This window comes from Bufo gargarizans, chromosome 6 (genome assembly GCF_014858855.1).
Source record: "Bufo gargarizans isolate SCDJY-AF-19 chromosome 6, ASM1485885v1, whole genome shotgun sequence".
Lineage (NCBI taxonomy): Eukaryota > Metazoa > Chordata > Amphibia > Anura > Bufonidae > Bufo > Bufo gargarizans.
In genome coordinates, this window is record NC_058085.1 from 60,641,180 (window position 1) to 60,660,356 (window position 19,177).

General features: G+C 44.8%; 2 protein-coding genes across 3 annotated transcripts in view; one reads left to right on the forward strand and one right to left on the reverse strand.

The window, feature by feature from the left end:
* The window catches only part of ACSF2 (acyl-CoA synthetase family member 2), a 170,414-nt gene that overhangs the window by 139,584 nt on the left and 11,653 nt on the right, over positions 1 to 19,177 (forward strand). The gene's annotated exons all lie outside the window — the stretch shown is intronic.
* On the reverse strand, positions 5,893 to 14,750 carry CHAD (chondroadherin). Of its 2 annotated transcripts, none has more exons than XM_044300138.1 (4): positions 13,717 to 14,750; positions 12,696 to 12,859; positions 12,125 to 12,251; positions 5,893 to 6,568 (listed from the first exon to the last, which is right to left on the reverse strand). In XM_044300138.1, exons 1-4 carry the CDS (start codon positions 14,491 to 14,493, stop codon positions 6,545 to 6,547), a joined length of 1,092 nt encoding a protein of 363 aa, XP_044156073.1. In that variant the 5' UTR covers positions 14,494 to 14,750; the 3' UTR covers positions 5,893 to 6,544. The 2 variants fall into 2 exon arrangements, with proteins under 2 accessions (XP_044156073.1, XP_044156074.1); XM_044300139.1 differs by having other exon boundaries at positions 5,895 to 6,568; positions 12,066 to 12,251; positions 13,717 to 14,741.

A 19,177-nucleotide genomic window follows, 5' to 3' on the forward strand; every position in this document is an offset into this window, starting at 1 on the left:
AACATATTTTCTTTCCATGTCCGTTACGTTTTTAGTTTTTTTTGCGGACCGTATGTGGAACCATTCATCTCAATGGGTCCGTAAAAAAATGGAAGTTGCTCCATGTGCATTCCATTTCCGTATGTCCGTTCCCCCAAAAAATAGAACATGTCTTATTACTGTTCGCATTGCGGACAATGATAGTACTGTTCTATTAGGGGCCAGCTGTTCCGTTCCAGAAAATACTGAATGCAAACGGACTTTATCTGTATTTTTTGCGGACCGCAAAATACATACGGTCTTGTGCATGAGCCCTAAGGGTGCATTCACACGACTGTAAGTGTTTTGTGGTCTGCAAATTGCGGAAAAACACAGATACCGGCCGTGTGCGTTCCAAATTTTTTAGACCACACATGACCAGCGCTATGAGAATGCTTATTCTTGTTCACTATTGGGAACAAGAATAGAACATGCTGTATATTTTTTGTGGGGCCGCGGAACGGAACTACGGATGCGGACAGCACATGGGTGCGCTGTCCACATCTTTTGCGACCCCATTGAAATGAATGGGTCCGCATTCGTCCCGCAAAATTGTGGAACGAATGGGGACCCAGAATTACAGTCATGTGAATAAGCCCTTATGAAAAGAGATGTTCCAGGATGGTTATCGCATGGAGAAGTTGAGTATTCACTCAAACGGGCACGTCAGGAGTAGTAATAGAAGTAGGTCCTCTTGAATGAACTTCACTCCATCCACCATGTGCTTATATTTTATCTGTCGCCCTTTAATGGCTTTTCCCTCCCAAAATTTGTGGCATATTGCTAGGACTGATACATGCACATCCTACATCTAGGACCCACTCCTAGATGTAGGACCTCGGAGCTTCGGAAGTAAAGGGAGAGCACACTGTGCATGTAAGACCACCCTCCTATAGGAGTTCCAAGCTATTTTCGGCAGTCCTATAGTGGTACATGGAGAGGTGGCCATGTTTGTGCAGCTTTCTCTCAACTCACTGCTATGGGACCTCCGAATATAGACGAGCGTGCTCTTTTTGGAAGTCTCATAACAGTGAATGGAGAGGACACCACACATCACAATGTGTTCTCCTTCACTTCGGAGCCCCGTTCTGTAGACAAGACCCTCATCTGTCTGACTTTGTGCCGTATAATACCGACATGCCAGAAATGTTGACAGGAATACCCCTTTAAGACTGTTTGCAGCTGATTGCTATGGAGAACAGAGAACAATCGTGCAGAGGTTTCTTTTATTCCCTGTACAGGCCGGGGACAGTACGTTCTAGGTGGATTATTCTGATGGCATTATTACAGGAGCAGCTCTGTAATCCTAGTGTTAGTTCAGGTTCATGAAACTATGTTTACAGGAAGGGTTGCTGGTGCTGGTAATTTTTTTGTACCGGCAATGGTAAAAATAAATAAAGCACTCACCTCCTCCATTTTCTCATGCTGCTGACTGCAGGACCGGACCTGCGAGACGTCACCACGCTGGAGCGCAGGTCCTGCACTGAGCTTCCTGTCAGCCGCTGGCGTTCACCGCAGCACAAGCAAATGGAGGAGATGAGTGTTGTTGTTTTTTTCAGACGCAAACAGGGGGCACTAACGGGGGCATTATTCTAACTGGGGGCACTAATGGGGGGGCATTATTCTAACTGGCAGCACTAATGGGGGGGGGCATTATCCTAACTGGGGGCACTAATGGGTGGCATTATTCTTCCTGGGGGGCATTATTCTTCCTGGGGACACAAATGGGGGGGGGCATTATTCTCCCTGGGGGGGCACTATTGGGTGGCATTATTCTTCCTGGGGGGCATTATTCTTCCTGGGGACACAAATGGGGGGGCACTAAAGGGGGGCATTAATTCTGGGGTGCACTAATGGGGCATTATTATTACTGGGGGTGCTAATGGGGACATTACTATTACCCCCACTAATGGGGGCATTATTAATTCTGGGTGGCACTAATGGGGCATTAATTTTGGGGTGCACTAATGGGGCATTAATATTACTGGGGGCACTGATGTGGACAATATTAATTCTGGGTGGCGCTAATGGGGGCATTAATATTACTGGGGGCACTAATGTGGACAGTATTAATTCTGGGGCGCTAATGTGGACAATATTGATTCTGGCGGGCGCTAATGGAGGCATTACTATTACTGGGGGCACTAATGAGGGCATTAATATTATTGGGAGCCACAGTATAATAGCGATTTAACACCCTGTGTTAAGCCACGCCCCCAAAACCACACCCTATTTGGGGTGTGGCTTAGCTTGGTTGGTATTTTTTGTTGGGAAAGGTGGCAACCCTATTTACAGGCGCTGGTAAGGCTACTGCATTGCATGTGTACTGAATGAACTCGGAGACACTTACCTTAGTCCAAACTCAGAGCAAAATATTGAACAGTCACACATTTCAGGTGTTAAGGTCGGACCATCATAGCTTATCCCGGGACAGGTGCTGAAGCTTTGTGGGGCCACCAGTAGGAAAGGAAATCTGTCAGCAGTTTTCTGCTGCCTGATGAAAACGCAGGGTCGCTTTCTCAAACTGACACAGATGTTTTGCTAAAAGAGTCCACTCTTTATAAAGCGCACACTAGTGAGTCCTCATATTCATGAGCTTTTGGCTCTTCCAGACCCCATGGACATAATATAGGAACAAAGTTGCCAATCGGGTACATTATAAACCCAACAAAAGGAAAAAAAAGTCATGCTGCATCGGATGTCATATTACAGAGAAATTGTCATTTAGAAGCATTGTTCATAGGGGAGAATGTCTCCATAATACAGCACCGTATGGATGCATCATATGGCAGCACACGTACAGAGCTGTAGGGATTCCATGCGCCACCATACAAGCTCCATCACATAGTGCTGCCATGTGTATGAGACCTAAAGGACACGACTAGATGATAGATTTTTCTGGGTGGTCAGAAATCTTCAAATCCCATGAGCCAAAAATCATTTAAAAGGAGTTGTCCAATCTCCCATCCTAGAACGGGACCCCCGAAGGGAAGGGAGAGCAGCTGCGCAGCCATGCTGGTTCGGCTATTTCCAGTATTTCTGTAGCGGTGAACGAGTAGGACACTGCACATGTGCTTTGTGCTTTCTTTCACTTCAGGGGTCCCGTTCTGAACATAGGAGCGGGTACTAGAGGTGAGACATTTATGGCATATCCTAGCAAAATGCCATAAACGTAGAGATGGTACAACCCTTTAAGCTCTGTTTGATCATGCCCTTTAAAGGGGTTGTCCGACATTATATCAAACTTAACAGAGTGGCCGATCCATGGTGCTGATTATACTTACCTGGTCCCCGCCGCTGGGTTCAGCCTCTATCATTCCATGGCCTGCTCTTTATCTCCCTGCTGTGCTGATATCAACTACCTGTTGATGGGGGGGCGGCAGTCACTGACCACAGTGGTGAATGGCTCGCCTTGTGTTATGACAAATGGTCACATGATGCTAAGGGACCAGGTCACCGCTGGGGACAGCTATTGGCTGCAATGGTCACGTGCCTACACTCCATCATCATGATGATATCAGCACACCAGGGAGATGAAGAACCAGCCATGGAATGATAGAGACTGAACCCAACAGCGGGGACAGGTAAGTACAGTAAGATCGCCACAGTGGGTTGGCCGCTCTGGGAACTTTTATAGTCTTGAATAACCCCTTTAATCTCTAAATATTCCAAAATTTGAATTTAGGAGGACATTTATTATCCTCTGTGGGCTTGAAAACTGGTGCCAACAAGTGGCAGAGGTTGGTGAGCCAGTTTGCAAAATTTTGCAAACTTTTTTTGAGGTTTGCAAAAAGTGGGCTGTGTAAGGCTGACTAGATTATGGTGGAGATCTACACCAGCTCCCTTGCTGTCTAGATTTCCATTCCATGGACCTGCGCACCACAATTAAGAGGAGTGTGCCTCTTACACAGTTATTACTAAATGTCTCCTTTAAATCTTTTCAATGCATTACAAACCAAGGTAAACATTTATTTTATTTGAAAGCTTATGTTTTTATGTCATTATATTTTCATTTTTAGTTTTTTTAGTTTTTTTTTTAATTGAGAAAATGGCCAGGAATAGTATAAACACCAGATTTTCTCCCCCCCCCCCCCCCATTTTTTATGCAATAAAAAATCCTCTTACTCTTCCACGTATAAGATACCCAATATTTTTACATTGTTTAATCTACATCATCACTGTAATATCTGAGAACAGTCCACCTTTTTTATTCTTGCGCACTACAGTCCACACATTTTATAGCTGAAAGGTGATCATTTCCACCTTCTTCCTCTTCAGTAGGAACAGACCGACAAATTGCTGGCCCACGCTGCTCTACTCCCCTTTCCTGGCAGCCCAGACTGCCTACCACTGTCGCCTTCTTTCTGGCGGGGCTGGCCTGCTCGGTCCCTCCACGCAGGCTGCGGTCTGCTTGCCAGAAAGGCCTCTCCTCCTCTGCCCGTAAGGCTCATGCACGTGCTCCCTTAACCACTTACAGTAAAGTGCCAGAGTGCCATATATTCACCAGCCAATAGTGCTTCTGTTGCCTGACCTCTATTGTCGCTCTGCTGCCAGCCCTGACCTCAGACCGTTTTCCATGTAGCATGTACTCTGCTTGCCCTGAACTCAGCCTGTCCCTTACCATGTTCTTTGCTTGACCTCTCGGTGTCTCTGACCCCTGTGGGTCAGCTGTCAGTCACACAGAGACAACTCCAAGCGGTAGCAGCCTAGTGGTTTTCCCTGTAGCAAAGTCCAGATCCCTGTACATGAGTTAAAGGATGAAAACCAAAGGACTTTGAGGATAACACTCTTAGGATTAGCCCTTAGTCAAATGTTGCATATTTATTCCCAGAATTTTTTGTACAATCACTCAGAATTGAGAAAGCTCGTTGGAAGAACGTCCAGTTGCCTTGATTTATTCTTTACAGATATATACCATGACCTGGATAAATGAGAACCTTCACAGACTTAGTCAAATGTTGGTTGACTCACGTACTTACCTGTATGCAGTGAGCCCAGCCTCTCTATGGTTGCACAGGAGCGTGGCATCATTGTGGTATCATTGCCTATCAATGATCAAGACCACTGCACCATTAAGGCTTAGCACTGGCGTCTTGTGTGTGTGCCGACAGCAGCACTGTTCAGATTGCAGGGATATTGGTCCAATCAGGCTCGACACCGCATCCCGTACTTCCTTGCAGTGGGATATTTTAACAGGAGACTGTTCTTGGTCCTCCTGCCTCACAAGTGTGTTTTGTTTAAACTCTCAGATTCCTGGATCTCTGACCTTTGGCTAGTTTGTGACTTCGCCTCTGGCTGAAGATTGTACCATTGACGTTATCTTCTGGTGCTAACCCTGTCTGGTATTTGGCTCTGTGTTTGTCTCTCATTTTGTTTCTTGTGACTCTCTGGTTTTGACTTAGGCTTGTTATTAGCTTTGCTCTATGATTCTGATTTGGTCCTAGTTGTGATCATCTGGTTCTGACCCAGTCTGTTTGACTACTCCTGTGCACTTAGCCAGGTTAGGGACTGTTGCTCAGTTGGGGACCTCCCTTTAGGCCGGATCATCCAAGTAGGTAGGGACAGTAGTTTGGGTGGAACTTAAGGCTGTACTGTTCCATACCTAAAGTGACACTCACAACCCTGCACAACCCTATTTGTGCTCAGGTCTGTCGATTTTGTGCCTCCCTCTCGTGTGATCCAAACCTGTTTGTGGCACAAAATAAATGGACTTCCCATGCACTGCAAATATGGGCATATAAATGCAGCCGACTTACTGTGCAGAATTTTTTTTTTCTTGAAGTCTAATAAAAAATTATATGTTCTCCAGTAAATACTCTTCCAGGTAAGTTAGGGGAGAAAAGCAGAATCTCCATCCACCTGCTTCGCATAATGTAGAAATATAGTTTATTCCTAATAACACAGACAGATCCAGTTAAGAAAAGACACCTTGTAACATTTCATGTGTGCGAAACATAAGACAGCAACTTTTTGGATTTCAGTTTACTCTTTTTTGTTTTCTGTTATATTGAACAGCTTAACATTTTACGTATACATATACATTTACATACATTTTATATATATATATATATCATATAACTCACTGTACATCATCTAGCAGTGGAGCCACCCTTACATTTAAGGGCTCTCGTCAGTCTTTGCACTAATGATGACGAATGGACGTTAACTGTGTTACTTGTTGATGTGTTATAGTGTATTTGGCTTATATATGGCACACGTGTGCCAGCACTATTATATTCTTTATATATAATTATTAGCAGATAGGTTTATTTTTAGTTTGCTAGACTTTCTCTATGTTTTTATGTTGTATAAGATGTATGTAGTACATGTACGTATGTACCTAGTAGATCACATCATTAGAAGTGGGAGAACTTTTAGCTGATCACATTAGTACATGCATACAGGATGGTGTGCCTTGGTAAATGCAGATTCAGAATGTAGACCTATGCGAAGGCTTGAATCAAAGGGGGGGAAATCTTCTGGAAGGTCCTACAGGTCAGTAGTTTGCAGGTCGACAGCGTCACAGTTACCGAGTCTGTTTAGTAGGTGCCTGTTTAAATGGGACAGGTGTTAGAATTTGAGTCACTAGAGATATTATTAGCTTATATCAGCCAAACTAGAGGCACCTCTTCTGTGGACATCACCATAGTGGGACTCTTGCCTGTTCGGCTAGAAGAGATGCCTTAGATTCAGCATGAGCAAGTGGGGTACTGGTTTTTATTGAAGAGACACATCTCTATATGGAGACTTATTTTTTAGGCAGTTCTGCATGGGAAAAAAGCTTGCCAATTTGGTATGAGATGGGCTAATTTGCATTGTTTTTTTCCCCATGGAGCATAGCCTGTTGTGTCTCTTCAAGAAGAACATACACTGCTGTGTCTCTTCAATAAGAACTGTGATCCCCTCATCCAACCAACCAATATCCTGTTCTGTACTGATGAGGAGCAAAAATCCTGAAACAGTGCTGTCTACAGTAGGCCACCAAAAATGTTTACCGTGCAGTATACTCTTTTATATAGTGCCATTCTTGGGGCTTTACGTTTGGCATATACGAAGTGGAATCTTCCTGACATATATGCCAAACGAAGCCTATAAAAATTATGTGAAAAGAGTATTATTTAGAAGAAGAAAAAAACATGGCTAAAATTAAATCTCCACCTTGATTTTATTTCCAATGCTGGAGCAAAAAGTTGCATCTGGTGGGTTTTTTCTTTACATGTTGAACAAGGGGATGTGTGGGAACAGAGGTGTGGTCTAAAATGTGACCTGGCACCATAATGTGCCAACATTCCTGATGTAAAAATCTGAAAAAAGGAAGACAACTAAAAGTTGGCTTAAACTTTTAGACATGCAGCCTACAGAGGCTCCAACCTGAACCACTGTGATAATTCTGGAGCATTTAAAAACCTTAACAATATGCCACCAATGTTCGAGGTGGGGACAACTCCTTTAACATAAGAGAAATAATATACCCAGGTACAATATCAAGATTGAGTAGAAAAAATTCAGAGGGGGCATGGCCTGACCGGGCATGTTAGCAGATGCATGGTGTTGAGTTCCTGGCTAAGTCTCCTGTAAATTCTCTGTTTACTTGCTGTTTTACTGGACAACTTACCACTAGCCTGTGTGGAACTGCTTACCCTGCGACCTTCCAGCGACAACATGACATGCCAAAAGTCCAAAGAAAAGGAGGGGAAGGAATGCAGCCTTGTTACGTTAGCCAAACAGGGCACCGTGCAAGCTGCGAAGATGTCAGAAATGGCTGTGCGGCTAGAAAAGTTTGCCTGCTCTTCGACACTCTCGGCAAACACCCCAGATCTATAGGTAGACAAGGCATCCGAACTTACAGACGCCACTGGGAATGCCGGATCCTGCCCTATACCATTAACAGAGACTGAGGTCAATACACTACTGGACATGGGGGCTGCTCCTGAGATAGAACCCACCATCAAAGACGTTTTTGCAGCAGTGGCGCATTGCCACCTCGTTTAATACGCATATGGGGGGTCTCAAGGAGGAAATTTTACTTATCAGACAAGACATGAGGCAAGTGAAGGAGGGGATTGGTGAGATGGAGGGCCGACTAAGTACAATGGAGGATCAGGTACGCCTGTAAAAAGAGACCTTCAGCGTGTAATACACAATGTCTCACTGCTTATATGTAAATCTGATGATCTTGAGAATAGACTGAGACGTGATAATATCCGAATAATTGGTGTGCCTGAACATGCTGAGGGAGCTGATGCTGTTACGTTTATGGAGAAATGGCTTGCTGATAAAATTGAAAGAGAGAGACTGTCCACTATTCGCTATTGAGCGGGCTCACCGTGTACCATTTTGCCCTCCACCCCCAGCGGCGGCGCTGACACCTCTTCTGATCAATATTCTGCATTTTAAAGATCGGAATGCGATTTTGAGAGGCGCATGAGACTGTGCAGATCTTACTATCAATGGCAATCGTGTATTCTTGTTTCCAGATTTTTCTGCGGAGGTACAAAAACGAAGAGCACACGTCCTGGATGTCATAAGCTACTAAAGCTACCCTATTCAATGATCTACTCCACCAGATTGCGTGTGGTGGCAGGAGATAGAACGCATATGTTTGATAATCCAGCAGCAGCATGTCAGTGGCTAGACACTCATGAGAAGGATCTGCGTGGCAACACTTGAGGACACTATGGACTCTATGTGGTACTTGAGCTGCGTCCAATACTTTGTGGGTTAGCTGGTTACATACCAGTTCCTAATAAGACTCTCTGTTGGATAAATGTAACACTGGGCAGGGGGAGTTTCTTTATTACCTTCCTTTCAGCATTTAGTTTTATCATTTTTTTGTTGTTCTGTACTGCGGCAGGTTACAATATTGAGATATTGAGCGCCAAAGCAGCACTAGGCAGATCCTATTCTAGTTTTGTTAGTCTGTATGTACCGTACATTCAGGGATCAGGAATTTCTTTTACCCCAGCTTCTCCACTGCAGGGAGAAATGTCTGTTTTGTTAGCGGGTTTATTTCGGTGGGTTTAGGGGGTACCTGAGAAATTATGTATGTTTTTCATTGGGCTGTGCGATGGCTCCCTCGGGGTAAGTGGCACTGGGCTGGTTCTTTTCTGGAGTTGGTTTGATAATGGGTACCCTTAAGATTATTGCTTGGAACGTGAGGGGATTAGGCCAGACTTCTAAACGACATGCTGTCTTTCACGCTTTGCAAACACACCAACCAGCAATCCTCTGTCTTTCTGAAACACCTCTTACTCCCGATAAAATCCATCTGATTCATAAGGCATGGATGGTGCATGAGTTCCACTCTACCTATGCCACACATGCGCGAGGAGTTAGTCTCCTGGTACATAGAACTCTTCCCTTTGCTGCTAGAGATACCTGTATTGATAGTGAGGGATGGTTTGTATGTGTTGACTGCTCCATATTCCACTTTAGGCTGATATTGGTGGCGGTGTACATTCCCCCACCGTTCTCTAGTGAGATTATGAAAACAATTCTAGCATTCGCAGCTAAATTCCCTAATGTACTCATTTTGTTGATGGGAGACTTTAATATGTATTTGGATAGGTTCCTTGATAAGTTTGACCCAGCTGCCTGTGGCCCGGGTAGCTTCCCCACCATACTGGCTAGGTTGCTATCGGAGATTGATTTATGCGACCTATGGAGGGTTATGCACCAGGGGGAACGGCAGTTTTCGTGCTACTCCTCCTCACATAACTCGCTGTCCAGAATAGACCTGGTGATTGGATCTCTATCCTTAATGACTATAACTCAGGAGGTCACTTACCTTCTCTGCAGCATTTCTGATAATTCCCCAGTTATGTTACAGCTGCGTCTAGGGACTTTGGAGCACAATCCGAGGCCCCTATGGTGTCTGAACCCGTTCTGGCTTCATCTAGTGGACACGAGTACTGCAATTTCTAGTGCCATTGTAGACTTTTTTTAGTCACAGTATAGGGTCTGCATCTGAACCCATGGTATGGGACGCTATGAAGACATATGTTAGAGGATTGTATATCAAAATTATTAGTGTGCACAAGACCAAAAGCAAGGCTCTTACAGCGGAACTCTCTAATAGGGTTTTGTCCACGGAGTGTAAATATATCGAAAGTCCCTCACCGGAGAATTCAGCTAGTTGGAAGGAAGCCCAGGGTTTGTTGAAAGAACATTTGCAAGTTAATTTTTTAAGACCCAGTTTTTCACTCAGGGGGAGTGTGCTGGTCACTTACTGGCTACTGTCATCAAAACACAATCTGGCCCCTCCTGTGTGACCTCTATTAGAAATATACAGGGGGACCTGGTTACTGGGGGATAATGATATCTTGGGAGTCTTCCATGCTCATTTCAAGGTTGTATATAAGTCTAAGCTGATGGTTGACTCGACAGACAGAGATGATTATTTATCAGCCATATCTATGCCTACTCTCTCTGTGGAGCATAGACAGCTGCTTGATGGGGAAATCTCGCTGGAGGAACTTGAGATGGCGTTGAGGTCTCTCCCTAATGAAAAGGCACCCGGTGGGGATGGCTTGACAGGAGAATTTTACAAGAAGCTCCAAGAGATCTTACTCCCCCATCTTAATGTCTTCAATGACTCTCTTCGGACTGGCATTCTTCCCAGCTCGATGAGAAAGGCAATTGTGGTAGTGATCCCAAAACCAGGTAAGGGTCTTACACAGGTGGATTCTTATCGGCCTATTTCCCTGTTGACAGTGGACATTAAAGTACTAGCCTAGGTCCTAGCTAATATAGGCGTCATTAATACTGTTATTCATGAAGATCAATCTGGCTTTATGCCTGGGAAATCCACATCCTAAAATCTGACGCCTGTTCCTTAACCTTCAGTTGGGGGGCGAAGGGGATGGATGTAGTGCTGTGTTCTCACTTGATGCGGCCAAGGCTTTTGATAGTATAGAGTGGGAGTACCTTTGGGCAGTTATGGCAAAGATAGGGTTTGGCCCAGTTTTCCTAAAGTGGGTGAAACAGCTTTTTAATGAGCCTCCTGTTATAGCAGAGTACATAGCAAGACTGAATGTTATAAGACTGGAAAGGGGGGTCTATCTCAAGCGAAACTGCCTCTCGAAATTTGAGGCTATTTGGGGTCCCTGGATTGATAGATCTGGAATCTGTAGTCCGTGGTTGGCACTTACTAGGTGACTCATTCATCCGTAATTGAGGGGGAGTATAATACTAGGGAACCTGGAGTTATGATATTGTGGTGTATGCCTAAATCTAACTAAGGATGTGTGCTGATGATTAGGCCTTGCTGCTACCCCGGTGGAGCCACTTCGCTCTCCTTCTCTTCAGGGAACCAACCCTGAATCTTTACTTCTACTCTTCTTCCTTTATATCTGGCAGCCAATTGTTACTGTGATTGTCTTGTGAGGGGGGGGGGGGGCGAGTTAGTTGTGGGCTTGCACTTGAGTACTACTTATTGGTCAATTATGAATGTCGTATCAATACTATATCCTAATATGTCTGAACTGTTTTAGACACTGTAAACATGATGTGCATTTTGTTTGTTTTTGGATAAAACTTAATAAAAAGGTATCTGAAAAAATAATAATTCAGAGGGCATTGAACAGTTGGGTATATTTATAATCTAACTAAAGACTAAAGGGGTTCCTTACCAAAAAAAATGCTCACGTGTCATGCTCACTTTAACAACTGTTGCTCCTCCTGTTCCAGTGCTTCCTGTTCTTCATTGGTCTCCCCTTTCTAGTCCCTCGACACCACAGGAAATGACCACTTGTCCAATAACTGACCACAGCAGTGGCCCTTCTGAGCCAGTGATTAGATAAACGGTTATTTCCTATGTGTAAAGAGGGACCAGGAAGTAGAGACTGACAGAGGACTGTGAATTGTTGGAAGAGGAATAGCAAAGTTTGGAGATAATTGTGAACCAGGAAAAATATCTGACTTACCTTGTAGGGTTAGAAAATAATTTCCTTAGAGAGGTAAAATTGGTCATTAGTACCTAAATGTACCTAAAAAACATTTCTCAACATACAGTGTAGAGGTAATGCCAAGTATAACTAACCACATACCATTTAATCTAGATGTCCTCTAGCCATACAGTCAGGATACCACTTTAATGACGGTGTACCTTTCGAGATTTCTTTGTTGGTTGCTTACAGGTTCGGAAAGCTCCTGTGTCTCTTATCTGTTGACCACGGTACTGAGATGGGCTTGCACAAGTGGCATCTGGACGGGAGCGGCTATTGTCCATCCATCTGTGTCCAAATAAATACCATTAGGTTTGGATAAGGCTGCTGTCAGAGTGCATGTTACAGTTTATGTTTGCCGTATGTGCATGGAAAGCACTCGGAAGACACATCAAACATATCACTAAAGAAGAGTCTTCTTTTGACCTCTGTTGGGCTGGAATAGGTGGTATTGCATTTTTCCCACTGTAGTTATAGAACAGTCTGCTGTACTATTCCTTGCAGAGGCATCCAGTGAAAAAACATTTCTACGAGTTTATATATTTTTTCTAACATACGAGAATATGGGTGACAAATGTAGTAGGCCTTTATAATGACATCTCTTGCAGGTATATATTAGGACTTCTTCCCGATGTATACCTGATCAACACCGCTAATTGTAGTGCAAAAGCACAGTTTGATATTTTAGAATGATGGTATTTTAATAGACGCATGCATGTCAAGCAGACCCACCTTCTAACTGCTGCCAGTTGGCAGGAGCAGTGCCAAGGATTATTTGCCAGTGTCAAATTTTGCATGCCCGAAAATGGGACGTCGGAAGGAAGCTGGTTTAGCTTGTTTCCTTCAATATTAAGCTTCTTCAGGGCTGTAACTCCAGCAAAAGCTTTTTCTGAAAACTAAAACGAAAAAAATATGTGGGTTTGGCGACAAGTTGAGGAACAAACATTCCCTACGAATTTCCCTACGAATGCTCACATCCTCCACTCCAACTCTCTCACGCATTCCTTGGACTCCCTTCTCTTGCCTTTGACTGGAATCTCACTGGAAATTTCCACCTTTCATTTGTGCACTGCCGTATGATCTTACGTGGAGGCTTCAAGTAAACTAGTTAGAGAAGGAAATGGTCCTACATCAACCTACCCGCTCATAATTGGTGGATGTCTCTTTCCCTGACATATCATGTTGTGGAATTTGGTAACTTCTGCTAAGAGCTGCTCTATGTTCCCCTCATTTTTTTACTAGTTTGAAGTGAGCGGTGAAGGTTCCCTCCTCCTAGCCTTGGAGTCACAGACAGGCATTGCTTTGTGAATTGCAGAGACGGCCAGTTGTGAGAAATCTTGTCAATAAACGTTCTGTTATTGAAGGCAGAGAAATGTTCTTTGGTTTGCAGTATGAAGGAGAGGGTGTATAGTTTGGTAATTCAATGTCAACTCTTTCTTGACCTCTTAGCAGCTCAGTTTATAGCTTTCTTTCTGCTTAAATGTCATGTTCATATGTTTTTTGTGACCTACGTAATGGATCTCAGATAATATTATGTACAGATGTGTCCTTCCTTACCTTTCCTCTTGGCTCACAATAGTCCAATGATAACTTAGAAAATTATGTTACTCTATTGGCCTTTGTTTATGCTATATGTAACCCAATAGCAAGAAATTGGAGTCCTTAACAAAAAAGGAACGGTGGACACATCTGTAACATAGACATCGGTCTTAACAACTAATTCTGCAATAACTTCTCAATATTGAGTACCCACCTTCTCCAGACTCATGTGGTCCAAGGACAGAGACTCCATGTATCGGCCAAAGGACTGGAAGGCATAGTCAGGGATGACTTTGATTGGGTTTTGGGATATCTTGAAGTCCTCTACTACCCTTAGCTTGCTAAGGGCAGCTAGTGGGTAAGTACTCAGCTGGTTTCCCTCTACGTGGAAGATGGCCAAGTTTTCCACTTCATCCAGAGATCCTGGATGCAGTGTGGTGATCTCATTCTCAGCCAGGTACAACCACCGCAAGTCTTTGGCACCACTGAAGGTCCCTGCTTTCACTTCACGCACCTTATTGTTGTTCAGTTGAAGGATGAATAGGTTTAAAAGCGGTGACAAGAGTCCCTTGGGTATCTCGAGGATTTTGTTGTGATCCATGTATAAGTAAGTTAGCTCAGACAGTTCATCAAATGCTCCAGAACCTATCACACTGATATCATTGTGGGATAAATAGAGGTAGACGAGTTTCTTAAGACCTCGAAACGCCCCATTTGAAACTTCTCGAATTTGGCAGTGCTGCAGGTGCAGGGACACCAGACCTTTCATTTCTTTGAATGAATTAGGAGCCAGGACTGGAAATAAATTTTTCTGTACGTTGAGCAGACGAGTTTGCTCCGATATCTTTGGAAGCTTAGTCAACCCTGCGTTGTAGCAAATCACATGCTGCAGGTCTCCTCCATGACAGTGACAGTTTGTGGGACATGCCTTCAGAACTGGGCATGCCGTTGCTAGTACGCTTAGGATGAGAAAGAAACCAAAGTGTTCCATAGCGAGCACAGAGCACGGGCAGTGTGAGTGAGAGCTTCACACACAGACCTATTTATATCATATTAAATAAGAAAAAAAAAAATATAGACCGCGCCAAATGTGGAAATGTGGAGGAGGCAGATTTTGGGAGGTGTGTGCGAAGTTAACCCACTATGAGAAGCAGAATCTGACTCTTTTTAAATCCCAAGGTTGTGAACTGAGAAGTACCTGCTAAGTGAAGTTAGCTCCAAGAAGCATAAAAATGTTTGAAGAATTTCAGCATTGCAGAGCTAACAACGTTCAGAGTTTGTTCCTCCCCACCCTTTCCTCTGGATATATGATCTCTGGTCTGCTTTTCACCTCAAACTTGTCGAAAAATATACTAGAGATTTTTTTTTTTTCATGTATTATAGCATGGTTATGGTCCTAACGGTAAGGCATCTGCCCAGTATAAATCTAGGTGCACCAGGCTTTTTGATTTTAAAGGGAGTCTGTCACCAGGAAATTTACTGATAAACTAGGCACAATGCCTTGTAGCGTTAGTTCAGCTGAAAACAATAATACCTTTCACTTAGTCATCCATTGCTTCATTTTGAATCTATACACAAACAAGCACTTAAATGGGACATATCCCTGTCTTCACCCGGGCAGCCCCTCTGAGATGAGCATCGAAGCATTTTGTGCTCCAATGCTCTCCCTTGCACTGCGCTGAATCGCGCAGGAAAGGGCTTTTTCAGCACATCCGGTGACGTACCAGGTCTCTGCTAGGCGGTGTTCTCGTGACGTCCCGGCACTAATGGGCGGGCATTAGCACTGCACTAGCCTGTAAAGCCTGCCCATTAGTGCCGGTGAGGTCACCAGGAACACTGCTAGGTGGAAGCCTCTGCCTAGCAGTGTAAGTTTGTGAACAAAAAAAGCCATTGCCCTGCGCTACCGCGTAGGGAAAGGGAGAGCATTGGAGCAGGAAATGCTAGCTAGCTATGCCAGGCCTCACATCGACCACTCCCCACCCTTCTCTGACCACTTTGGTGCACATGGTGTGTACAGTGGTTGATACATTTCCCCCCAAATCATTTGTTTTTACACAGGGTCTTTCATAATTTTTCCTTCATTCCCCGATTGTAAGAGGATACTGGCAGCATCACCATATCCCATGCACCATTTTGATTGCTATTCGGCATATACTACAACTTTGGTCACACAACATGAAAATCAGAATTGATGATAGAAGGCAAAACAAAATCCTCTCTCGAACTCTGTGAAACATGTCTGACAAATGGGAAAAGACTGCAGGACACAGGATGTGAGTTCACAGAAGAGGAGGAGTTACAAGATGAATAACATAAGGAATTACAACCATAGATAACTTCATAAAACCGAATATAACAATGACCACTAGATAGCAGCACAGTACACTAAGTATAGGGGTTAACAGATATAATGCAGCATACAATATAATGGATTCCTGTTGAAAGCCATAACTCGGACAGCACAACACATGCACATGACAATGTAGTTTATATGGATTTTCTGCACCGTGTAGATCTAATTAGGTAAATCTTAACTACTTAACTAGTACTGTATTACTCTGCAGATGTTCCACATGAAAATATTCTCATAATATTCACCATATGTATACACCCATAGATATAAAGTACCAGTCAGAAAAATCTGACGTGCATTTCGATGGAATCCGCAGAAGAAATCCAAGACTAGGCCGACTATCAGATTTCTTTCACTGATTTGTAGTGTGTAATTCAATAGGGGGTAATCCTCGTGGGAATACCAGGCCTTGTATTTGTCCATCTTGATGTGGATTTCAGATACAGACAGAAAATGGAAACAACGGGACCCAGATTTGCCATGGATTTCGGTGCAGAATAAACAAAATATATGTGAATGTAACGGCACCGTTTCAGCAGACAAGGGGCTAAAATCCGTTTAGGCGATATGCCCCTTTCCGAGAGACAGGCACAGCTACTGCAGAACACCAACCTCCCGAACTGGATACAAAATAGCACTCCAAACTGGAACCTCGCAAGTAGCTGTCAGCAGACGAACAGGAAAAGCGTATCAGTCAGCTTACACTCCTGGCAATCAGTCTCTAACAGCATACAGGGAATCCCCCCAATAACGAGACAAGGCTCCATCTTGAGGGTCAGCAGTAGTCTGACTGTACTTCAAGTACAGCCTCTTTTATTGATAAAAACCAAACATAGTACTGCCCACAGGGTTTTGAAATCCAACCAATCAGTAATTCACAACACACACAATGTAAATACAGCAACCAATCGTTCCCGTCCCCTAGAGGACCAGAAGGGAGACTGCGACACAGAACAGATACAACATATCCCCACAATGCATCATGGTTTCCTCCTCTCTGCCTGGGAGACGACCGAAGACAATCCAATTATCTCTCGGGACAAAGGGGAGATCACCAATACACATGTGGAGACAACAGGACTGACATCACCATTTAAACACACAATGGGACAATAGAACCACACCCAGCATATTCCTCCCAAGCTGACAAGTTACACTTATTATAAGTTGTTATAACTTTGTGAGGTTACATTGTCCATACATATAACTTACCTCAATTTAAACAGTATAACTTGGGGGACAAACCTATCCAAAATTCCCTGGAATAGGTTCAGGGGTTTAAAAGTTACTATGGGCCATAATCCTGAGGCAAGAGGCCTTCAAACAGCCCCCTCCAAAACACCGTGGCGAGGTTGGTTTCGCCACACATCTCCCCCCCCCCAGGGAAGACTAACCAGATACCTGACCTCACGCCGGTCGGTACCTGAGTTAGTCTGGCAGCCCACCCACAACCCAATACTGGACCTGTTGAATTTAGTAGGCTGTCTCTGTCCAGTGAATCCACCAAGGTTATATTGGTAGCTGGTACTCCCGGTCTCTTGAGTTGCTTCCTGGCTTGGAGTGGAAGTTGCTTTGTGGGCAGGGATCAGCGGGACTCTGCCCTGGTACCAGCGCTACCATGGAAGAAGCCTGGTTGGAGTCTGGTTGTTGGAGGGGGAAACCGACTGTCTCCCCTTTGGCTAAACTTCCCTGTTGCTGGGGGGCAGGAACAACTGTCCCTACCCCCTGTGCTGTAAGTGCAGAGACCACGGTCCCATCTGCACTGTTGTGGGGCTTACTGTCTCCCCTTGGTGCGTTAAGCTGCCGCTGGGGAGAGGGGGTATCGATCTCCTCTCCCATACATACTTCCAGCCGCTGGGGAGGGCGACCGACCGCCTCCGCTCCCAATACAGTGTCCTGCTGCTGGGGAAAGGAGACTGGGCTCTCTATTCCCTGTAGGACACTCTGCCGCTGGGGGACAGGACCGACTGTCTCTGCCCCCTGTAACTCCGTCTGCCGCTGGGGAATGGAGACTCGGCTCCCAATTCCCAAAAAATCATGCTGCTGCTGGGGGGCAGGAACAACTACCTCTGCCCCCTGTAACTCAGCCTGCCGTTGGGGAGGGAGGCCGCTGCTCTCCCCTCCCTGCACTTCACACTGCCGCTGGGGAATGGAGACTAGGCTCCCAATTCCCAAAAAATCATGCTGCTGCTGGGGGGCAGGAACAACTACCTCTGCCCCCTGTAACTCAGCCTGCCGCTGGGGAGGGAGGCCGCTGCTCTCCTCTCTCTGCACTTCACACTGCCGCTGGGGAATGGAGACTGGGCTTCCACTGTCCCGCAACCGTAACTTCCGATGGAGGTCCACCCAACGTGGCAGCTGACCGTCATTTTCTGCCCGGTATAGTAGGGTCTTAGACACTAGATTCCTCACGAACTTCACGTATTTCTCAGCTGGATTGGGTCCGAAGAAGTTCAGCCGCAACCACATCATACGGTCAAATTCCTCCACAGAGTATCTGTACTCCACTGCTGGTTCCATCCTGGTGCTTTTAGGGTCACTGTACTGAGACATGCGTTGCCCTTAAGTTGTAAAATCCAAAGAAATGGTGTCTCCTGTAGCTGTCCTTCTGGCTGTAGGAACGATCCCGCTGCTTGCCACCAATGTAACGGCACCGTTTCAGCAGACAAGGGGTTAAAATCCGTTTAGACGATATGCCCCTTTCCGAGAGACAGGCACAGCTACTGCAGAACACCAACCTCCCGAACTGGATACAAAATAGCACTCCAAACTGGAACCTCGCAAATAGCTGTCAGTCAGACGAACAGGAAAAGCGTATCCGTCAGCTTACACTCCTGGCAATCAGTCTCCAACAGCATACAGGGAATCCCCCCAATAACGAGACAAGGCTCCGTCTTGAGGGTCAGCAGTAGTCTGACTGTACTTCAAGTACAGCCTCTTTTATTGATAAAAACCAAACATAGTACTGCCCACAGGGTTTTGAAATCCAACCAATCAGTAATTCACAACACACACAATGTAAATACAGCAACCAATCGTTCCCGCCCCCTAGAGGACCAGAAGGGAGACTGCGACACAGAACAGATACAACATATCCCCACAATGCATCATGGTTTCCTCCTCTCTGCCTGGGAGACGACCGAAGACAATCCAATTATCTCTCAGGACAAAGGGGAGATCACCAATACACATGTGGAGACAACAGGACAGACATCACCATTTAAACACACAATTGGACAATGGGACAATAGAACCACACCCAGCATATTCCTCCCAAGCTGACAAGTTACACTTATTATAAGTTGTTATAACTTTGTGAGGT

Excerpts from the sequence above, each read along its gene's own strand:
- CHAD (XM_044300138.1), bottom strand. The coding sequence starts at position 14,493 with ATGGAACACTTTGGTTTCTTTCTCATCCTAAGCGTACTAGCAACGGCA. Across the intron at positions 12,860-13,716 it reads ACCACATGAGTCTGGAGAAG|TTTTCAGAAAAAGCTTTTGC; the intron begins GTGGGTACTCAA and ends TTTTCGTTTTAG. Across the intron at positions 12,252-12,695 it reads CAACTGGCAGCAGTTAGAAG|ATGGATGGACAATAGCCGCT; the intron begins GTGGGTCTGCTT and ends ATTTGGACACAG.